Raw genomic sequence first — 24422 nt, forward strand, 5'->3', positions numbered from 1 at the left:
ATCAGACTCCACTGCTCCAAACCACCACTCTTAACCACTACACCACGCTGGCTCTCATGGGGAGAAAAACTCCACATTCCTCCCTGCATGGGAGATGTCAGAGTGTTTGAATCTTGGACTCCATGAGAATGAAAACCAGTTTATTTTCTGGCTCAGATGAGGGGAGGACAGAATACCCCCGGCATGGTTGAAGGGAGAGAGTCCCCAGAGAGGCACATGAGTGGGGGGGGGAGGGGGGAGGAAGAATTCCTGCTCTCTCCCTACAGAAGGAAGGTTGGAGATTTAGAAGCTGGGGGGCGTCCGGTGAGCTGAAAGGGGCTTTGGGGAAAGGAAAGAATGTAGCCATGGTTTTTGTGGTGCAGTCTGTGGTTATGGGCATAATAAGTATGCCATTTGCAATAAACTTTGCATAAAATAGTTAATTTGCATTTAATTAATTTAATTAAGAATGTCAGGCAAAATGGTCGGCCCTCACGCATGTTCACTTCATCAAATCTGGCTCTCTTTGAAAAAAGTTTGGACACCCCTGGCCTGGGGGATTCTTTCCCTTCCCTCGTTTTGTATGAGATCTCCCCGCCCCCTTTGCTCTACCTTCTTTCATTTCCCACAATACAAAGGTTAACATATTCAAAAAGAAAACTGTGGGCAACTACATGGGAGGTCGTGTCTGCATCATGCTTTAGACAGGTTTTGTTTTGTTTGCTTCCTTGCTTGCATTGTTTGCCAGGTCTGTAATCCCAGTCCTACCGCATTGTTTACAGGCTGCCTTATGCTATCTAACTGAATTGTTCTTATAATTTGTAATCTACCCTGAACCTATGCAACAAAGGAGGGCTATAAATGAAGTATCTTTTTTTTAAAAGGGGTGCCTTCCCAGTGGGACCATCTTCTCAGAGCTAACCTTGAAAGTTTTTGCTCCAACCTGCCACATGAGCCCCTTTAAAAAAATGTTGTCATGCCTGTCTCTCTCATTCCAGCAGTTGGTGTCCTTTTATCTTCATAAAACAGACAAAAATGGTTGTCTCTGACGAAATCATAGAGATCTCACTCAAAACAGATCAAGCCCAGTGACCTTATCAGAGCGTTTTTCTAACAGAAAAGCCTGGCTTTGTAATCCTGCCAGGGCAATTCTGGTGGGCTGGCGAGGGGTTTTTGTGGAAGCAGAAAAATGACAGCCCTGGCTCCCTCCTCCAGGTGAGGATGGTGCAGGTGGGAGAGCAGCCGTCCATGACTCTAGGTTACCGCTGATTTATTACCCATAGCACCAGGGCCCTGGGAGGAGTATACAAGAAGGGCCCCAATTTGGCCGCAAGCTCATTACACAGAAGAAGAAGAGTTGGTTTTTATATGCAGACTTTCTCTACCACTTAAGGGAGAATCAAACCGGCTTACAATCACCTTCCCTTCCCCTCCCCATAACAGACACCCTGTGAGGTAGGTTGGGCTGAGAGAGCTCTAGCAGAGCTGTGACTTGGCCAAGGTCACCCAGCTGGCTTCGTGTGTAGGAGTGGGGAGACAAATCCAGTTGGGTAGGACCAGATTAGCCTCTGCCGCTCATGTGGAGGAGAGGGGAATCAAACCCAGTTCTCCAGATCAGAGTCCACACAGTGATATGCTCCATTTAAGTCATTTCATAAATTAACAGTTTTCTCTCAAGACTCATGAGATTCTGTTTATGGGGCAAGGTCAGTGTGATGGTGGGGTGGGAGATGGATTTTACAAATATATACTGGATCCAGAGTAGGGTTGCCAGCTCCAGGTTGGGAAATACCTGAAGATTTGGGGGGGTGGAGACTGAGGAGGGTGGGCTTTGGGGAGGGGAGAGACTTTAATGGGGTACAATGCCATAGAGTCCATCTTCCAAAGCAGTCATTTTCTCCGGCGAATTGATCCTTGTGGCCTGATTTTCAGTTGTAATATAGGGAGATCTCCAGATACCACCTGGAGGGTGGCAACCCTAATCCAGAGAAACGATGCTTGGGACCTGCACGGCACACCTTTTGGAAGTTAACTACTAGGGTTGGATATTGTATGGTTTACATGGCTATGACAGACGCAGAACCACCCTAGGTTATCAAGGGGCCTCCCTACCCCCATACACACTTCAGATTTACCCCTTAGTTTATTTTGGCCAGGGGCAGACTCCCTTTCAACTTAGCAGGAGAAAAAAAAGAGACCTGTCATGTGACAAGGCCAGTCACATGATCAGCTCCAGGGCCATTTTAACTTCCCAAGAAGCCCCTCATTTGGGCTTACCAAATTTTCTTTGGGCCAATGGTACTGGGATTTTTAAAAAAAGTTTTGGCATTACTAAGTTTCCTAAGAGATTTTTAAAAGTTTTTTTTAATTATTTGGCCTTTGTCAGCTTTTTCTCACAATACCATTTTCACGCTATGTTTTCCATCAGAAACAGCAATATCCAAAGAGTAAAAAGTGATGCTCCCTCCGCTTTTCCGCTTCCAGACTGTCTGTTCAAGGAGGAAGTCATAACAGCGGTTCAGTCAACTATCTTGCCAACAGAGAAAAGCTTTGGCCTTGGATATATTTAAAAAAAACCTACAAAAAACACACCTGGCAGAGAGCCCTTGGCCTTTGATGGCTTCTAAAAACCTGGTGAAAAGAGAAAACTGCTTGTTTCTTATTAAGGACAAAAGAATACAGGCAAGTTAATATGCTCTTTGCAAGCTTGAAGCAGCATGGGCAGGGACAGGATGAGGGGTCTCAAAGACACATACTCCAGGCAGGAGGAAGCTGGGACCATCAGCCAACCTTGTACATCAGCACAGGCTTAGGGTCTGGAATCATCGTTCTCACAGCACAGGCAGGTGGTTGATTGGGCCAGAAGCAGATCTTTTAGCACACCAAACAGATGAATTTCACATTTACCAGGCAGTAAAACAACTATGCCCACTAAGGCAGCTTCTGACATTTTCCCCTTCCCTCTGAAGGAGTGCCTTCTAAGGTTGCCAGCTATGAGCTGGGAAAGACCTGGAGACTTGGGGGGTTCAGTCTGAGGAGGGCAGGGTTTGGGGAGGGGAGGGACTTCAATGGGGTATAATACCATACCCACCTTCCAAAGTGGCCATTTTCTCCAGGTGAATTGATCTCTGTTGCCTGGAGACCAATTGTAATAGCAGGAGATCTCCAGCCACCATCTGAAGGTTGGCAACCCTATTGCCTTCCATCCTTCAGATTAGCAGCTGGAACAGTATAGTGGTTAGGGAGTTGGAATAGGAGCTGGGAGACCCAGGTCCGAATCCCTACTTATTCTGCCATGTAAGCTCACCAGGAGATCTTGCACCAGGCAACCTTTCTCTCAGTCTAGTCTACCTCACAAGGTTGTTGTGAGGATATAATGGAAGAAGGGAGATTGATGCATATCACCCTGAGCTCACTGGAGGAAGGGTAGGATTAAAGGATGGGCACTAAATAAATGATACTACAGAAAAGGAAAGGCACAAAGCCTTCCAAACCAGCAGCTACCCACTGCTGCAAGATCCAGATTTAACAAGGCAGTGGGTTTTGCCCCACTCCTTGTAAACATTCCCACAGCCTAACCTGCAATAGCAGACATCCCAACCATAAACTGAATTACCACAGGAGTTCTCTGCAGTACGGAGGATGTAGAAATGAGGCACACGTTGTGAAGGGAGCTGTTCAGCTGTTCATTCCCACTTCCAATTTTTTCGGCAGTTGCTTAGGAACGCCTAGCCTTGCCTACATACGAGCAGGACCAAGCCAGAATAAACAGCACCTACCTGCAGGATGGACACCATCTTGTCTCCCTTCTCCCTGTCATAACTTAGCATTACAGATTACTTTCCTTCCCCTGTGAGGATGAGGCATCTCCAGACTTTTTACAGTGATAAGGCAGGATTAACTATTCTGCCAAGTACTCTTAGAGCAGGTGACCCACACTTCAGTTTAGTTCCTAATATGCAAAAGTCTTCCCAGCTTGCTCCTTGCGATGATTCTACATACTTCAGGAGAAAGGCTTTTCTCCCCCAGGACAGGGAGGTACTGTTCAAAGCTGGAGGAAACCAACATCGTGAATGCAGCCAGTGTGAAGACGGGAAATAGGTAGAGCAGAAGGTATCATGGACAAGGTGTAAGGACATTAGGGACACTCTATGCATGGAACTACCCTCGTCCATGCCTCACTTGGTATATAAATGTACTTACCTTTATTTATACCCCGCCTTTCTTCCCAAAGCAGCTTACATGGTTCTGTTTTCCTCCATTTTATCCTCACAACATTCTCAGGAGGTAGGTTAGGCTGAGTGTGTGTGACTGACCCCAAACACCCGCAAGCTTCCATGGCAGAGTGGGGGATTTGAATCTGGGTCCCCCCAGATCTTACTCTGACCTTCTAACCACTACAACACGCTGACTCTCAGTGACTGGCTGACAAACAATGGCCAATGAGGTAACAAATCTGCAGATTTGAAGGATTCCTATAATATTTATTTAGAAAAAAATTATGCAGCCTCTCCAGAGACCCGCTCAAGGTGGTTTACAAATATAAACACCATGAAATCATCATAGGCACCCCATGTCTATTAGTCTGGTCCTGCCTGGGTAGAGGAAAAGTTAATGTGTTAAGAATCAAGTTTGCTTCAGAATTTTCTCTCTCTTGTAAAAAGGCAACCACCAATGCAATCTAGTGAGTAAAGACGCACATTAGGATAATTTCAGTAAAGTGCCCTGAATTCTTGGTTGGGGGAACCTCAAAAGCTCATACCTCAGCTACGAAGTGGTCCTTGGCCTAGCAACGACCTCGCAATCTAACCTACCTGACATTCCTATAGCAAGGGTCAGAAAGATACTGAGAGGAAGGAGAGGATACCAGCAATACAGCCTTGTCCCCCAGGAAGTTGCAGGGGCTCATAGTGAAAATGTTTAAAAAGCAGATGGGGACTGAAGAGTTACATTTAGTAGAGGGAGATATCACATAAGCCAAGAATGCCAGAAGATGAGGATTCTCAGGGTCAGAAGGATATACAGAGGAAGACAACGGGAAAAACTCACCCTGTTCAGGGTCTTCGAACAAAACCCCTCTTTCAATGAGCTCCGCTCTTGGCTTTCGCATTGAAATCTTTCGTTCTAAAACTGACATTAAAATTGGAAAAAAGAGAGCCAGCACTCAATACAGAGCAAGTTGGAAGTTTGGGAGAAACAAAAGAAAAAGTCCTATTATTTTTAAAAACTGAACTTCTTTCTTTGGAGACATCATAAGTTGGCCCGTGTAACTGCTTTAAGGGAAGAAGATTTAAATACAGATTCTGCACTATGTTCACAATCATCTTACAGACACACAAGCTCTTGGTGCTGGCCAAACTTTAGCATCTCGTTGCTAAGAAGTCTATATTGATACTCTCCAAATGGAAAAGACAGTCAATGATTCCTTAAAAGCAGCAGCTGCCAAACCTCTTAGTCATGGAATCCACTGATCTCTATGTGTTATCTCAGTACATCACTTTCAGCTTCCTGTTTCCTTCCCATCACCTACGGACAGCTGCACTAAGTTTTTATGGCCCTTTATTTGGGAGTACTGCTTTAGTGAGCCAGCTATAGGAAGAGTCCCCATGTATTATTGCAGATAAGTTCCACTTTTAAGCTCAGATATGAGATGCACCAACTCTGGAATTGTTTTTGCTAATGCTTCAACTGGAAGGGCAGAACCACAAACAGGCACTGTTCCATTCCAACAGAAAAGCGATGTCCAGAGGTTTGGGAATAAATACTGCTGCCGAGCTAGTTACCTTCTGAAGTCTCTTTGAACTTGCCGCTGGTTTTCTTTTTCCTCCACTTCCAAGGTTTAAAAATCTTGCCAAAGCCTGCAAACTTGCTTTTCCTCTTGGAGGGAGGTGTAGTGTCGCCAGATTCCAAAGCGTCAGCTCCCAGCCCGCCATCACTCAGCGGATGATCCACTTCCTCAGCTACACAGAAATAGAAGAAGACAGCAGCTCTTAATAAGCTGACATTTGGAGAAACTTTTCTATTCCCGAAACCAGTTCTCACAATTTATGAGCAGGAACATTAATGTAAGAGGCAGGAAAACATAGAGAACAAAATTAAGCGGAAAAACTCTAGAACATTCACATAATCAGGCACACGGTTGGTTGGTCTTAAAGGCGCCACTGATTTCTGTTTTACTTTGCTACAGCAGAGTAACATGGCTAACCTTTTGAAATTATAAACCAGTGTCAGAAAAGAGCAAACCTGAGGGAATGCAGTCATATTAATGCCAACATAAAGCATTTATTGGCATCTATGTGAAACTTCTTTTAAATGCTGTATGGTCTGGCAAGATGATTCGTAAAAAGAGCCTGCTGAAATTATCTGCCCCATCAGAGAAGCTGGGCCATTCTACAGTTCCTTTCCCATTAAAAACAAAATGCAACAACATCCATGGCCAAGAATAACAATCTCAGGAAAGCTACACAATAACAGCCTGCTACTCCACCTACTGTTCTGGCATTCTCAAAACCTTTTCGAAAAGGAAGAGCTCTCAGAAGAGAAGGGTGATGGGAGGGGGTGCATTCCTGTTACTTAAAGCATCAACGTTGCAATCCATGTGGCAAATGGAAGAGATATATGAACAACTAGCATTAAGGAGATTTAATGTCAAGACTTCACCGCTCATGTAAATCTTCACTTTTTCCTCCCTTGGTCTTTGCTGCATTTGGGTTCTCTGACTGCAGACTTTAGAAAGGAACAACAGGGCATATGGCTTAACAGATGGCAGTGCGTAATTAGTTCCATAAACAAACGGATGCCAGTTTTCACATACCACCCTTTCAGTAATGCTTCTCCATATCCATTAACATCTACTTCCTTTATCCTGTCATCCTTTTGACATCCTCTCCCCCCCTCCCTTTTTGGGTGTCTCGGTTACAAATGTACACATCCTCCCAAAAAGAATTTTGGTGCTTGTCAATCAGCAGTGACTCCTTGTTCCCAAAAGCAACACTGTGGACCACCTCCTCCCATATAAGCCACCAGCCAAGATCTGCCTCCTATGGCCTGCTCTCTGCATCCCCACCTTCAGAAGTGAGGTAAGTAGTGACTAGAGACAGGACATTTTCAGTGGTGGCACCTGTGGAGGCTTGGCTATCTTACTACCTTTTAGGTGCCAGCCCAAGACCATTTTTACCCACATTTTTAACTAAGGAGCTTTATCTTGTGAAGCTGTTTTACAGTCTGCTTTTAGCCAGAAAACTGGTTTATGAATTTTTTTTAAAGCTTGCTCAGTCACTGTTTTAGGCCCATGTCTTAGGTTTAATACTGATAAATTACACTGGTGTTTTGGATGCTTTTATAGGATTGTTTTTACTCACAAGCCTCCTCGAGCAGTTCTCTGTAGAAGCAGCATATAAATCAAACGCATGAAGCTGCCTTACACTGAGTCAGACCTCTGGTCCACCGAGGTCAGTTTTGTCTACTCAGATTGGCAGTGGCTCTTCCAGAGTCTCGGGTATAGATCTTTCACATCACCTACCATCTGGTCTATTTAGATGGAGGTGCTAGGGATTGAACCTGGGACATTCTGCGTGCCAAGCAGATGCTCTACCAATTAGCCCCTTCTCTACCCTCCCCAATTCTCAAAAAAACCCCACAAAGTGTATAGAGATATGGATTTCTATGAATAGTCATAATTAGTACAGGTCATGCATAATGACCTTGAGGAAGGGCCATAGCTCAGTGGTAGATCATCTGCTTGGCATACAGAAGGTCCCAGGTTCAATCCCCGGAATCTTCAGTTAAAGGGACTAGGCGAGTAGGTGATGTGAAAGACCTCTGCCTGAGACCCTGGAGAGCCGCTGCCAGTCTGAGTAGACAATATAGACTTTGATGGACCAAGGGCCTGATTCAGTATAAGGCAGCTTCACGTGTTCATGATGGACTTGCCATATAACAATTCCAGCTTTGAGAAAAGAGGTCACCAGACAACATTATAGGTCAAACATGACACATGATGCTGGGAGTTCCATGTTCAGAATTCCCAGTCTCCCCCCGCCCCTGCTTTAACAGGCATAAAGGACCCCAATTCAGATCAAGACCCTAGCGAAGAGGGGCGGGGATCATCCCTTTATCCTCCATATGTTTTTCATGAGCTGAAACAACTCTGTGGAACTATTTATCCTCTAGGGGCAAACAGCAGCAGCGAGAGACATTTTCAGGCCAGGAAAACGTCATGAATGGTAAAAAGAATAAGCCACTTGAAACCCTACAGAGACATTACTGCAATGACTCCCTATATCGCACTTTGTTTGCTGTACAACCACTCACACATATGGGGAGACATATATTAGAAACTGTGAGCTTAGCTCCTCTGTAATTGTTTATGTACTTAATGGAGAGCATGCCCAAGTTTGAACACTGGAAGAATTAAAGTGCTAGCCTTTATCCTCAATGAGGGCATCTTAGCAAAGTCACCAAACTCTCCACCCAACCTGTACCATAACAGATGTTGAGACATGACAGCCATGAATGCACTCTGGGGGCTGAAAACTGGTGCAGAAGTTAATCAATGTGTTTCTTCCCTAAATATCTGCAAAGAAGGGCCCATACTCAGAGAGCTCAGCACTGTATTCTGAACTGGTAAAGGTAGTTTTGCCAGTTCACACATTGAACAGAACGTGGAAACGTGCCCCTTGAAGGCACATCCAAGCCTATTCATCATCAATATGCTACCAATGAAGTAAAGATCAAGCACCTTATTTATGGTGGAAGATGAGCAATTTACAATGCAGTCCTTCTAAGTCCATGGAATTCTAAATTCCTAGATCTGCTTGGATTACATTGTGAACTTGTAAATGTATTTGGAATGAACGTCATCATCATGTGTTTGCGTGTGCAGTGCTGAGCAAACCCAGCCTGGTTTCTTTAAATAAATATATAAATAAAGTTTTCCAAGAACAAGTTAATTAATTATCTCAGAGCTTCTTCACTTTCAGTTGCAAATCAGAGTTTGTTTTTCCTTCTGCATTACCACCTAAAGCAGGGGTGGGGAACCTTTTTCCTGCCAAGGGCCATTTGCACATTTATGACATCATTCAGGGGCCATACCAGGTGTAGATCTCCCGGTGGGGGGGGGAAGAGGCTAGGGTTGCCAGGTCTCCAGCCACCGCCTGGAGGTTGGCAACCCCAGGGGAGGCCACACATAGAAGGCCTGCAGGGTGCCCCCACTCCCCCTCCCAGGCGGAAGGGCAGCCAGCAGTGGGCCCGAGCAAACGAGGTGCCAGGGGGGCGCAGTCCACAGTCGATCTGCAAGGGAGGAATGAAAACAGAGAAAGAGGAGGAGGGAGGGAGAAAGGGAGAAAGAAATGGAGAGAGAGGGAGAAAGAAAGAAAAGGACGAAGGGAGACAAAGAAAAGGACGGAGGGAGACAAAGAAAGAGACAGAAAAAGAGGGAGAAAGAAAGGGAGAGAAAGGAGAAAGAGTGACAGAAAAAGAGGAAGAAAAGAGAGAAAAGCCTTCCCCCCACACACACATACCCGCGCACGCTGGCCCCGCGCGACCGGGCCCCAGCCTCCCCTGCCCACACACACACACACACACACACACACACACACACACACATGGCGGCGCACAGAGCCCCGCGTGACCGGGCCCAGTCTTCATGCTCTCTCCTCCCCAGAGTCCACAAAAGGGCCCCCCTGAAGCCCGATCGGCTCCTGCATGCATGCTCTGCCGCCGGGATCCACCAGCCTCTTTCCCCTTCCCTCTCGCTGCTCAACAGCCGACAGTCGGCGAGAGGAGGTCCAAAAAAAAAAAAAAAGGGCGCCACAGCACCGCTGTAAGCCATGGTGCCAGGAACACTCTCTGGGAGGGCCACCGGAGCTCCCGAGGGCCACAAAAAATGTCCTCAGGGGCCGCATACGGCCCCCGGGCCTGAGGTTCCCCATCCTGACCTAAAGGAAAGGAAGGGACAGGAAGACATACATGTGCCAACAGCAAAACCATAAGTTACTATTTTATTTGTAATTTACTTCATTGTAGCCTGGCTTTCTCCCCAATGAGGACTCAATGCAGCTTAAGTTGCTCTCCTCTCCTCCATTGTATCCTCACAATAGCCCTGTGAGGCAGGTTAAGCTGAGATCATGGGACTGGCCCAAGATCACCCAAGCAAGCTTCCATGAGGATTCAGACCTGGGTCTCCTAGTCCAGGGGTCGGGAAACTCATTAGTCAAAAGAGCCAAATATCAACAGTACAACGATTGAGATTTCTTTTGAGAGCCAAATTTCTTAAACTTAAACTATATAGGTAGGTACACTGTTTATTAACTTAATAAACTTTAATTAAAGTTTTAAGTCTTAATTAAACTATAGGTACACTGAATAAAACTTGATATCATACTTAATAATGATCTTATTTATTGATAAAAATTAAATTGTAAGTCCCTGCCATTTCCCCCTCCCCGCCCGGAGTCCTCGTCTGGAGGCCTGGTCTACCGCCATAAAAGCCTATTGGTAGACCTGGCCTCCGGCTGAGTCCCATTGGGAGGCCAGGTCTACCCATTGGCTCTCTTGGCAGTAGACCTGGCCTCCGGAGGCCCATAGAAGCCAATTGGTAGACATGGCCTCCCAATGGGACTCAGCCGGAGGCCAGGTCTACCAAAGGAAGCCCGCGCCGCCCAACAGCTGATAGGCGGGGGGGCAGGAACCGCCGAGCCGCCCGCCCAGCAATCACACAGCTGGAGGGGAGGCTTTAGCCTCCCAACCATTGAGGGCAAGGGAAAGGGGGACCTGGCCATTATCCACGGCGGGGGGGGGGGGGAGAGAGACAGCGCGCCCGCTCGCCTGCTCTCGTGCTCTCTCTCTCTCTGGCACGCTGGCTCCGCAGCCCGGCTGCCGGTGCGAGTGGGCGCGAGAGCAGGGGCTCCGAACCAAATTCGGAGAGCTGCACTCAACAGCCAAAGTGCCACATGCGGCTCAGGAGCCGCAGTTTGCAGACCCTGTCCTAGTCCAGCACTGAAAACACTGCACTGGCTCTCAGAGAATGATTGGGTTGCATTCATACTTGACAAACAAACCTGATTTTGCATTGTCAATGTCTGCAGCTCATACCTACAATTATCTACAATGACACTGTCTATTTAACAATGATTCTCTCCTGCCTTCTATCGTTTACACACAAAGCCCAAGCATCACTTTTCTGGGCCTAGTGCAACCTCGAAATATGCCACCCCCACCTCATCCTGGTCCCACCTTCTAAAGTCTCATGAAAGAAAAACATCTATTTTTTATTTCCAAATTGACATCAACCACTATCTCACATGAATGGGCTCACAGTTTGCATTGCCTGCCCCCCTCCCCCCCCCCGGCCTGGAGAGTGTACTATTCCCTCATTGTTTTGGTCTGTATAGCCAGATAAGTCATCTGCAGAACAGTAAAAAGCACTGAGTGTGTTGTAGAGGTTAGAGCATATGACTACAATCTGGAGACCTGGGTTCCTGGTGAGGGGCCATAGTTCAGTAGTAAAGCATTTGCTTTGCACACTCCAAGTTCAGTCCTTGGCATCTCCCATTAAAAGGACTGGGTAGCACATGACGTGAAAGGTCTTTGCCTGAGACCCTAGAGAGCTGCTGCCAGCCTGAGTAGACAATATTGAACTTGACGGACCAAGGGCCTTATTCGGTATAAATGCAGTTTCACGTGTTTGAATCCCCATTCTGACATGAAGCTTGCTGGGTGACTTTGGACTAGTCACTCACTTTTTCTTAGTCTCACCTATTTCACAGCTTTCTTGGGAGGATTAAATGGGGAAGGGAAAAACACACTTGTCATTCTGAGTTCCTTGAAGGAAGGGCGGGATAAAAAATGCAATAGATAGATTTTAATCTCTCATGAGAAAGTACCCCAAGATAGTTAGCATACCCTCCAATATTTCACAAAGGAAAACAGGGACAACTCTTGTAACATACAGTTCTCATACAAAAGACCACTGCTCAGATTTTAGATTTTTCTGCAAGCCTCGTCTTTTCTATGATTTGTAGAAAAATCTGTCATTCTGGCCATGGCCCGAGCCTCTGGATTAAAGAATTCACAGATGGGGTGATGTTGAGAATCAGATATATTGATTGACACTTTTCTAACATATCATTAACAGAAAGAACAAAATCTCCATTTAGATCAGTGGAGGAGGAGCAACGGTGGCATACATACATACACCATATAGCAGTTGGAGCCGAGTCTTCACTGATATGTAATCTTCGAAGGGACCATGGCTTGAGCAGTTATCCTTTATATCAGAATCGTTTTGGGGGGTTTAAATTATATAAACAGCATCTGTAGCTTTAAGAAATGAATGCCCTCAGTAGCCATTGCTAGGCAACCACAACAACATTGCCAAATTTCAAGCCTTGGTTTCTGTCTGTAAAAGGCAGGGGGAGGGCCCTTTCCTATTTTGTCCTTTGAGGGAGGACTCATTGGGGCCAGGCCCAGCAGCAACCACCAAGTAACTTGTACCACATGACTTGCATGTCTTACCCAGGCCTGGCTACTTGCTACTGTTGAACAGCAGTCAACCCACAGAAGCCAGTGAGGTCTAGCAGTAAGTTTTAAACTAAGACCCAGGAGACCCAGGTTTGAATCCCCACTCGGCCATGGAAGAGCACAGGGTGACTTTGGGCCAGTTATATACTCACAGCCTTACCTACAACATAGGGATGATATGAGGATAAAAGGAGAATGATGTAAGCTGTTTTGGGTCGCCACTGGGGAGAAAGAGGGGGTATAAATGAAATAATAAATGTAGCTGAAGATTGCATACATCCACTCAGGGGCTTAATTTCTAGAAACCCTGGAGAGAGTTGAATCCTGAAAAATGGCATCCTTCTGGTTCATGGGGAATCAGGAAATGCCAGTTTACACAGGGGTCTACATTCGGACATCACCTCGAACTGGCTTCAGAAGCCTTCAGTTGCACTCTGGATGCTGGGGAACAGAACATGAGTGTGCCAGGACAGCAAAAAAAGCTGTCTTCATGGCCCCTAGGGAGATTTTTTGCGTCATCGGAGTGTGTGTAGTATAGAGGAAAAAACTCAAATACGTTAAAGAGCCTATAAAGGTCCAGAATAAAGCTAGTAAATGCTAAGAGATTAGACAATGAATAAAAAAAACTCCTGGTTCAAATCTTGCCTCTGCCATGAATTCCCAGGTGGCAATCCTAGGAGTCGTCTCAGCTTCAGTAACCACACACATATGCACATGCCTCTGGGACATCAGTATTTATCTTCTAACCTTTCTGGTTTGCTACAAATTACTGAAAACATGCATGGACACTTTGAACATTCTGATGTGCTACGCAAATGCTTTTCAGCTGTTAAAGCTTTTAATTATTCAAACAAGCCTTCTTGCTATGAACTCTTTCTCCCTCTCCCCAATTTTTTTCACCACATCCAGCCTGACAAAGAATTCTGGAGACCTTGAAAGCTGGCACAATGTGTGTTATTTTGTATGGTCTTAATAAACAAATAAATAAATAAATATTTTTGCTTTGGGTTATTGAGTTGGTTAACCTGGCAGAGTACATTTTTAAATAAGATTATATTTTAATCAATTAAAAGGAAAAAAACAGAAAATAGGAACACAGTCCAATTTCATCAAAGAGAAAAAGAACAAGAAAAGATATACCTACAATATAATAAATGATAAATAGTAACAACAATATTAGAAAATAATAGAAAATCAATGAAGATGAAATCATAAAATTGAGTGGTGCTATTATAATAAATCCAAACATACATTTTAAAAAATAATTTCTGGATATTAGAAAATCAGGCGATATTTAGTTGACATTTACCTGCTGTTCATTTAAATGTTTTTCTCTTAAACACTTTTTGGTACATTATAACAAAGAAACTGACAATAATACATGACATATATGTCATTTCAGCTACTTCCTCTTCCACTCCCCATTTTATAAGAATAGTATGAATAATATGCTTTCGATTCATCTAGAAATTCTGTAGTCGGTCTATTACTACCATAATTCGTTAATTTCACCATTACTACATAACCTGCTAGTTTACTTTCCCAGTCGTCCCACCATGGACAATCTTCTGCTTTCCATTTTGTTGCAAATATAACCCTGGCCGCTGTTAACATATATCTAAACAATTCTTCCAAGATTTTTGGAATTTGGGGGCAATATGCCCAGTGGCATACTCTTAGTGTCCATAGTAAAATTTATTCTTAACATTTTCTGAATTTTGTTATATATTTCTTTCCAATACTTTTTTTTTGTTGTCTTTTTGCAAGTCCACTGGTCTGTCCATACTGCTCTGTGCATAAGATGTACAACTCTCCTTAGCAAAACAAAGCATTCTCGCCAGCTAATACAATGGTCGTAATGTCTAGAGCAGTGGTTCCCAACCTTTTTTTGACCAGGGACCACTAGGACTTTTTTGTTCGGTGCAGGGATCCCAAGGTTCAAAATAAAAATTCAGAGAATTTGAAAATAAACTTTAATCATAACTGTTAGTTAAACATTAAACTTAGAATAATATTTGAATATATATTTTATAATAGAGAACTTTTAATTGAAAATATTAATTTATTATGGGTTTATAACTTTGTTTCGTGGACCTTAATTTAGTTCTCGTGGACCCCTGGGGGTCCACGGACCCCTGGTTGGGAACCAGTGGTCTAGAGGAACATATCTGGCTTTATTTTAATAGTTTCCATGTCTCCTTGGGGTATGATAGTTGGGAAAAGCAGAACCACTGAATGGGTCTTATGATGCAATTTTATTGTATTTTTTGCATTCAAGTTACAGCTGATTTATGGCGACCCCTGGTGGGGTTTTCAAGGCAAGTGACGTTCAGAGGTGGTTTGCCTTTGCTTGCTTCTGGGTCAGGACCCTAGCATGGGTCAGGACCCTAGCATTTGGTCTCCCATCCAAATACTGACCAAGGCCGACCCTGCTTAGCTTCCAAGATCTGATGAGATCAGGCTGGCCTGGGCTATTGGGGTCAGGCCTATAATGCAACAACACATTACATTTCTTCTGCATATTCACAGTTTGTGGGAGGATCTGCTGCTGCAGGTATGCTTTTGAGTAAGACATTTCAGGTACGTGTCACTCAGAAATGGCTCACGCACGGGGCATATTCTCACTCAGAATCCCCCCAAAACAAATCAAGATTTCGGCAAATGCTCATATTTTATAATAATTGTGTACTATCAAGTTGCAACCGATTCATGGGGACCCCAGGACCATGGGGTTTTTTGAGGCCAGGAATGAGCAGATGTGGTTTGCCACTGCAGGCCTTCCTTGGTGGCCTTTCATCCAAGAACTAAGTATGGCCAACACTGTTTAGCTTCCAAGTTCTGATGAGATCAGGCTAGTCAGGGCTATTCATGCTGCTGGAGACGTATAACCGATGAAATATATAAGAAGGGCCTTTGATTCAGGGTGGTTCTTTAAAAAGACAAGAAGTTCCCCACACACACACACCAATTAAGCAGTATAATAAGTCAGAGGGTGATTTTTTTATGTAAAAAAGAACTCCAGAGAACACACCTCTTTCATATTTGAGTCATGAAGTTGGGAAACAATCTGGAGACAAACACACAAATCTCTGCTTCTAAAAAGGAATGGGGAACCAGAAATTTGTCCCAAAAGAGGAGGTGTGCATAGCTCAGTGGCGCACGCTCTGGGCGAAGGAGGTCCCCAACATCACCAATTAAATAACCTCTATGATGTATAAAGAGTGCATATCCCCAAAAAAATACACTATGCAGCACATAGAAATGTTAACAATGAAGTCCACAACAAAACTGAAACGGTTAAATGGGACACAAGTCTCTGAAGAAGCTAGATTTGGGTGGGGGGGCAATTTGCCCATATATTTGATGCTTTGTTTCCCAATGAAGAGCGTAAATCAAGAGACGCCCTTCAGCAACTTTTGTCTGCAACTTTTAAAATAAGTGGTGGTGGACCCCGTAGGGTTTTCAAGAGACAAACAAAGGTGGGTTTGCCATTTGTTTGTCAGGGAGGCATCTGCTGGATATCCCACCACTTTGGCAGGCCTGTCTGTCATCAACTAGAGCCCGGGCCTTTTCCAGGATAACAGGAGCATGCTGAATATATTAGGTCCTGTGAAACACAGGCAGGATGGTGCTGCTGCAGCAGTCTTGTTTGTGGGCTTCCTAGAGGCACCTAGTTGACCACTGTGTGAACAGACTGCTGGACTTAATGGGCCTTGGTCTGATCCAGCAGGGCTTTTCTTATGTTCTTATGTTCATCATGGCTCCTCTTCTGTGGAAAGGACTTTCTGAAGAAGTGAGGGGGGCACCTCCTTGGATATCTTCAGAAGGTAATGCAAGGCCTGCCTGTTTGCCAGGGCTTTTGAGGGAGTTTTAAACTGGCAGGCATCTTTTACGGGGGGAAATATTTGGGGCATGCTATTTTATTTTGATTTGGCCCCAACCAAGTACTAAATAGGGCCGACCCAGCTTAGCTTCTGAGCTCTAACAAGATCAGGCCACCCTAGACCATCCAGCTGAAATAAGTAGTAAAATAAAAATAATGCTAAGAATGTTTGGTCCAACGACTGGCGGATTCCTTCTGAGGCCCAATACCCTGCTCATGAAATCAAGCTTAAATTTAGAACTTGCTGCTGGTGCAGTCCAGCATGTGCCAACTCGGGACATCGTACCAGCACGGTAAGTAGGTGGCTGATGTCACTGAGCCAAGAACAACCCACAATGCCAGGCACGTAAGTGGAAACCTGTTATGCAGCACAGGAAGCCAGGAGACTTGGTGGAAAGAATAGGTTGACTCATCTATGCTTCATCTCAGATGCCTGAGATAAGGGAGCAACTACTCAAGATGACATACAAATGAGATAGGGGAGGACAGGACAGAATGGCATAAGGCCACAATGCAATTCTTTTTTACCCCTTTCTGCAGTTTGGTCAATCGTCACTCCACACCCGCAGAAGCTTTCCATCCTTTATGATAGTTTTCTATAAAACTGGAGTTAAAATGAAGCTTAATGGGGGGGCAACCTCTTCTTGTACTGCCTAGTGTTGTAAACAGCAGCACAAGTTGGGCACGACGTTGTGACTGCCTATCCATCTAGGACTAGGGTTGTGAACCACCAAGTGGGGCCAGGGGTTCTCCTGAAATTACAACTGATCTCCATACTACAGAGATCAGTTCCTGTGGATGAAGTGGCAACTTTGGAGGGTGGACTTTATGGCATCCCATCCCTGGTTAGCTCTCCACCCTCCCCAAGCTCCACCCCAGATCTCCAAGAATTTCCCAGCCTAGAGTTGCCAACCCTATCTGGGACCATGGTGTTTACCCCCACTCAAAATCCTCTCCTTTTTTCCTCATGAATCAAGAAAATGCAACCAAAAAGGGGGGGGGAGAGAGAGAGAATACATCAAATTACTGCCATGGCTTAACTTCACTAACACAGTGTAGATCCTTGTGTTGTGATGGCAGCTGCTGCCAAAACATCGTTTTAAAACACCTGCACACTATCTCCAATGGTCAATCAGAACGATAAAAAGGAAGTATTTCTTCACACAACACAAATTTAAATTGTGGAACTGCCTGCCCCAAGATGTGGCGATGGCTGACATCTTGGAAGTCTTTAAAAGGGGAGTGGCATGTTCATGGAGGAGAGGGCTATCCATGGATACTAGTCAAAATGGATACTAGTCATGATGCATACCTATTCTCTCCAGGATCAGAGGAGTATGCCTATTATATTAGGTGCTGTGGAAGGCACACAAGCAGGATAATGCTGCTGCAGCTGCTTGTTTGCAGGCTTCCTAGAGGCACCTGGTTGGCCACTGTGTGAACAGGCTGCTAGACTTGATGCACCTTGATCTGATCCAGCATGGCCTTTCTTATGTTCCTATAAGTTCTTCTAGGCAAAAGCCCTACCTGGCCCTACCCACTTCCTGCAAATACTTGGTGGGTACCAGAAAAGGCGTTGGCGGGCACCCTGGTGCCCACAGGCACTACATTGGGGACCCATGGATTAAACAGTCTTCTTCAGTGGTGTAGTGGTTAAGAGAGGTGGTTAGGAGCAGTGGGACTCTAATCTGATGAACCGAGTTTGATTCCCCACTCCTACCCATGAAGCCATCTGGGTGACCTTGGGCCAGTCACAGCTCTCTTAGAGCTCTCTCAGCCCCACCTACCTCACAAGGTGTCTGTTGTGGGGAGGGGAAGGGAAGGTGATTGTAAGCCGGTTTGATTCTTCCTTAAGTGGTAGAGAAAGTCGGCATATAAAAACCAACTCTTCTTCTTAAAACATAAAAATCGTATTGCTTCATAAAGTTTATATATAATTAAAATATCAAGAGCATAAATACAATATCAATATCACAATGGACTGTTGGACTAAGCCCCCCTCAACAATGCTTTACAGGCCTTGGGGGGGGGGGTAAGACCTTTGCTTCACACAAACCCTCAAAGTGGCATACCTTCTCTGACTATTCCCTCAATGAGAAATGACAACTCCCACATGATTACAGAAAGCCAGTCTTTGATGCAACTACGTAATTCAGAAACACAAATGATTCACAAGGAACACAGCTTCCTCTTTAAGCAATTGTTGCCATCTACATGTACTGCTGCTCAATGCCTCCCAGCTTTGGGCAGTGAAACTCGACTATGAATGGCAGTCCTTGGTGAACACCCATTCTGAGCCTTTCAAATTCTATCTGCAACATTTCACATACAGGCACACATAAAATAGAAATTATATTTGATGTCAGACAGAGCACCACTCTGAAGATGCAATCGTCTCGCACTTGCGAATGATTATACTTGGTTTCTTTCAACAATGAAATGAGTACCTGGAACAAATACTAGAAGCCGGGCAGCTTTATATGGGTACTAACATTAATCCAACCGCATACTTTAAGACACAGTAAAAGTAGCCTTCAAATAAAGTATAAGCTTTATTTGGCCACGGGTTTTGAAACGGAGGCACCAGGGTTGTTACTCTTCCTCTAAAACATTAAAAGTATCTGGCACTGGATGAGAGGACAAGGCTGAACTATCCAGACAGCCAACACTTGACAAAGTATCTTTCCCCAAAAATGCAATGGAAATTGAAGTGTCACTTCCTTGTGTATAGCACTTTTATAGGGCAGTTCACTTAAAAAGGGGGGTGGGGTATCCCTAGTTTAATCCATAACTGCCAACTGAAGTTCAAAGTCAGACTGGGGATGAATGCATACGGCGCATCTTTTCAAATCAGAGATGAGTCCCTTATCTGAAAAACACTTAAGCCAGTTCCTGAATTTCCCCACGTCTCTACAATTACATCAAGCTGCCTTCCTTTTATGATGGTTGCTCAAATGTTAATGTTTATACTACTCCCAATGGTCGAGTGTGGGAGGGCGTTCGCTCCAGGACGAGAAAGGCCAAGCGTTGTCTGTGTAGCAAAAAAGGTATGTCTCTTGGATTATCCCAATGTTAAAAAAATCCTGACTTAAGGCAGGCTGTTTTCTATGCTATATACCAAGTCAACCATATTCACACATTTTACATGCTGTTTTAGGGACTAAATCATCATCGGTGCATTCGAAGCTTGAACCATGAAGCAAAGTCAGACCATTCATCTGTTAAGATCAGTATTGTCTACTCTAACTGCCAGCTGCTCTCCAGGATATCGGGTGGAGGCTTTTCACATCACTTACAGCTGATCCTTTCAACTGGAGATCCCCAGATCGAACATGGGAATTTTTGCATTCAAAGAAGATGCTCTACCACTGAGCCACAGCTTGAACTCATGAGTACAATTTGTCAAAAAAGTACTGCTTTCTCTCTCTACGGTTACAACAACAAGATTGCTAAGGACTATTCAGTATACCTCCCTCCCTCCAAACAACGGAACAAGCCTTTCAGAAACGGGATAATGCCTGCAGGAAGCTTAAAGCCGATTTAAAGGCTTCTGCCCCACCCAATTTTTAACTCAAGATGGCTTACTAAAGAAACCAGACAATACACAAAAAGCAAAACCAAGCATAGTTAAAACCTGGAAATAACTCCATCTGCTATATCTGTGAACAGCTCACCCCAAAGAGCCACGCATCTTCTGGGAAACATGTCCGCTTGGTTTAGGTTAAGGAAACTCTAGTAAATGGGGTTGGAACTACAGTGGAAACACTAGTGGCAAAGCAAGATTGTCCAAAGCCTTAACTTCCAGCATCCTGATCCAGGCCTTCAATGCAAGGCAGGATTCAAAGGTCAATAGATGGGATTCTGGCCACATTATACATGGAACTCCAGGCTGCCAGACAGTAGCATAGCTATCATGGGGCAATGGATATCACACTGGGGAAACAACTGGGGTTGGGTTGTGGAGGAATCCATTCCTAGCTTTCAAAATTGAAACCAAACCTAATTCCATGTTGCCACCTCTCCCCACAACCGCTTCCATGGAACTGAAGCTTCATTTGGACTAGTTCTCCTCCCTACTCCTGACAAATCATGGTACCTCCACTTCAAAACCAGCAAGAACACAGATGTTTTTTTTAAATGCAAATCAATGGTAAATCAATGGACTGAGGACCTCTATCAATATTTGAACACATGGCATATAGATGGCAACTGCGCATGGACTTATTTTTAGATATTTGGAAACCATTTATAGAAAGTTATGTCTAGATCCGCCACTACTGTTGTTATATTTTGTTTTTACTTTATGTATGTCTTGTTAAAGTTTTCTTTGGTTTTTTTTTTTTTTTTTTTTTTGGAAATAAAAAAAGAAAAATTCAACAAAGGTTAACACAGACAGAGCCAACAAATATTAAAGTTCCCCATTCTATGCTGGCCATTGGCTGTAACAACAATAAACAATAAACAAAGTTCCCCGTAAAATTTCACTCCACACCTGTTTCTTGCTTAGCAGGATAAGGCTGATTCCAGCCAAATGCACAACATGTTACTATGCTTTCAGTTGAACTCTGTAAGCCAGCTTTTCCCCATCATCTGACCACTTGGCAGAAACAAGCAAGATCAAAAGGACAGGCTTCCTAACAAATGCAGCATGGAAAGGCACCCTAAGCAAGCGCAACATGTTGCACAACAAAATGTATTCTAAACAGAAGATTTTTTCTCCCAGAAAGAAAAAGAAAATAATCCATTCTTGCCACTTCTAAGAATCAGAAACCCCTCCAAGTTTAGCATGAAGGTTACACAATCTACACATTCTCTCCCTCTCCCTCACTCACTCACTCACACACACACACACACACACATTTTGACTTCACCTGCCAGTTCTCCTCTACCTTCAACCATGCAACTAGACCCTCCATTACTCACCCGAGGGAGCTGGATTTACCGGTCTCGAGTAGCGAGTCTGCCCCATTATTAGATTCTTCAAGGCAGCTCAAAGAAAGAAGAAAGACAAGAAGGAGTGTATTCTGGAAGCAGACATTGGCCTTTCAATAGGTGACAATACAACTCCTGGAGGCAAGGAAAGTTATATGTGGAGTCCGGAGAAGGAGAGTGCTGAAGCCAAAGATCCTCGGGAACTGGCCATGGGTGTCAGTCAAGGCACAGCCGCTCCTACTCTTCCTGTACCTCTTGGCCCGGGCAACTTTGCGATTCTCATACATAAGCTCCCATGCCAGCTCCCTTCAAGGAGGAATGCCTGTCATTCCAGAGTGCGTACTCTGCTTAGGGCTGGATCTCAGGAAGAGGGAGGAGTCACTCGAGCATAGGCAAAATGATCAACACTCCTCAACACCCCTCGCTTTTCAAAAGCGGGGGTTTAAAGGCTGCAGGAGAAAGGAAGGAAGGAAGGAAGGACCCAGCAGGATTGCTTGGGAGACTTCAAAAATAAAGTTTATAAACAGGCCGGTCCTAATTGCCATACTTTTACTCTTAAGAAAATAAAATAAAATAAAGAAATCCAATACTCTGGAGTTTCCCAACCCTTTGGGCACACATTACAGATCACCTGAAATGCATTAATTCTCCCTCGGCACCCTTTAATTGCCTTGTTTACTGCTAATCAAGATTAAATTGTGGTTTTAAAAAAGAGAGAGTAGACTTTGGCACAATCTTTATGTACAGATGACTTCTTCCATGTCTTACTGGTTGCAATTACAACTCCCCCCACACACACACCTCAACAAAATGCAGAGGGGTAAGCAGGGTTAGCATGTTACAGCAAACACAAAACAGAGAAACCTTACAAGACTAACAGGTTTACTGCAGCGTTCAAAAGGGTAATTGTATGCAGTTCTTCATACCGCTCTGTCCAGGACACACACTCCCTACTCCTATCCAAACTGTTCTCCGGACATAAATCACGGTCTTCCTGGCTTACAGAGTTTTCAAGGTACAGTTCAGCAATCTTTCTAGTTTTTGAAAAGTTAAAATTTTATACCACTACTATTTTAAGATAAGGCAGGCTAAAAAGGGGATAGCACCCACCAGGGCACCTTCACGCCTCTCTTCCCATCAACAAAACAAGCTTTCTACATTGTTTGATGACACCCACCCAACTGTAACCAGGTGTGCCCACCCCACTATGTCCTGTTTCAGAACTAGACACAGGACTCTTTGTTTTATGGAACAAAAACGTTTGACAGCTTTGGTGTAGTGATTACAGTGGCTGGACTAGGACCGGGGAAGACCTAGGTTCAAACCCCTACGTGCCATGAAACTTACCAGGTGACTTGGGGCCAGTCATTCTCCCTGCTTAAGCTTACTGTAAGGATAACTAAGGTTACTGTAAGGATAAATTGGAGGAAGCAAGAATCATGTGCATTATTCCCAAGCTCCTTGGAGGAAGGGTGGGATAAAAATGAACTAAAAAATTTGCTACCTTGCTTCAATTATTGAGAGATTAAATACTGTTTTTAAAAGGGGGGCAGAGGTGCTTTTAGTTCTTATATAATATAAGAATGCACAACATGTTCACCATGAATCAGAAATATAAGCTAGCATACCATAACTAATCCGAACAACAAATGTAACTGGTATGCTTTGATTGTAACAATGGCACATGCTCTCATGGAAGATCTGTAGTCTCCTAAATTTATAACATACAAATAATTAGATTAATCAAAGGGACTGTTCACTTTTCTATTCAGTATGCATGCTGTGGCATAACAGCACACACTTTATAGCATGGACACAAACCAGATCTGTTTCATCTTTCCATCTAAGGAGATGGGTGGAGGTCTAAATTGGTATCCTAGATCAGCAATAGAAGTGGGTGAAAAAAACTAAAGCTTAACCCGTACAAGACTGAAGTGCTTTTTTTTGCTTTCAATTCACTGCTGATGTATGGCAACCGCAACGGGTTTTCAAGGAAAGAGTCGTTCAGTGGTGGTTTGCCATTGCCTGCCTCCACATCACACCCCTCGTATTCCTTGGAGGTCTCCCATCCAAATACTTGCCAGGGTCAGGGCTGATAGTATGTGGTTGTCCCAAGGTCACCCAGCAAGTTTCCATGGCAGAGAGGGGACCATGGCAGAGAGGGGATTCAAACCTAGATTTCCCAGATCCTAGTCCGATACCTTAACCACTACACCACCCTAGGTGAACAACATGGGTAAGGTGAGCTTACACTCTTCCTTCAGACTCATGCTCACAAAAGCTTGGGTGGGCTTCTATTCTCCTCTATGGGATTATTAGTTTGTATGTTGCAGTAGCTCCGCTTGTGCTTGGGATTTTTAACTTGGCATTATTTTAACTGACATTAATCACCTCTGTAATGTTACAATACCAGGAGGGATATAAAAGATTTTTTTAATAAATAAAGCTGAACACCAACTTTGTGTGAGTCAGGATATTGCATGGAAAAATCGGAGTCACCCAGATACTTGACCAACTGAAGATACTCACGATCAGAGAATGTTCTAATTCCTGTCATTTGGAACACAGAATAAAGTACAAACCATGTACTTCTCATTACAGGAGTCCTTTCTAAACAGCCAAGGTTTTGAGTTTTCATGAATCGCTGCAAGACAGCCCTAAGATCAAGTCAGATGATGTCTGGAATACATATCCTAAGGGGGGGGGGAATTCCACTCCTTCATTTTGAAGGACCTATTCTGCTTGTTGAGTTTGGTTTTCCGCTGCTCAGGGAGGAGATTCCCTAGGCCAGTAAACGGATACTGAAAACCTCAGCTATTCTGGATTCCAAGACTTGGAATCCAAAGTACGGACAACCAAAGCCCCTAAACTTCTTACGAAACTCACTTCAAGTTAAAGCTGTTTGCTTTGAAGCACAGAGAAAGCCTCTTAATACACAGCCACAGAAATGGGGCCAAAGTCCAAGGGTGGTGAAAATGCAGGGGGTTTGTTTCCTGAGCAAGCACAGGCCAACACATGCCATCAGTGGTACTCACTCCGTGGCTTGTGGAGAACCACATTTGCAATTACCATAAACCAGAAGAGCTACCTTACAGTATGTTTCATG

The 24422-nt window shown here is 44.3% G+C and overlaps 1 protein-coding gene across 1 annotated transcript in view; it reads right to left on the bottom strand.

Moving 5' to 3' along the window:
- The window catches only part of PHACTR4 (phosphatase and actin regulator 4), a 42128-nt gene extending 20687 nt beyond the window's left edge, over positions 1 to 21441 (bottom strand). The window contains exons 1-3 of the mRNA XM_056846709.1: positions 21308 to 21441; positions 5763 to 5939; positions 5029 to 5109 (exon numbers count right to left, since the gene is read on the bottom strand). Coding sequence (XP_056702687.1) covers positions 5029 to 5109; positions 5763 to 5939; positions 21308 to 21353 — 304 coding nt within the window. The 5' untranslated portion in view covers positions 21354 to 21441. The remainder of the gene's footprint in view (positions 1 to 5028; positions 5110 to 5762; positions 5940 to 21307) is intronic.
- Between the last annotated feature and the right edge of the window lie 2981 nt (positions 21442 to 24422).

Source organism: Euleptes europaea, chromosome 3 (assembly GCF_029931775.1).
Source record: "Euleptes europaea isolate rEulEur1 chromosome 3, rEulEur1.hap1, whole genome shotgun sequence".
NCBI classification, from domain to species: Eukaryota; Metazoa; Chordata; class Lepidosauria; order Squamata; family Sphaerodactylidae; genus Euleptes; species Euleptes europaea.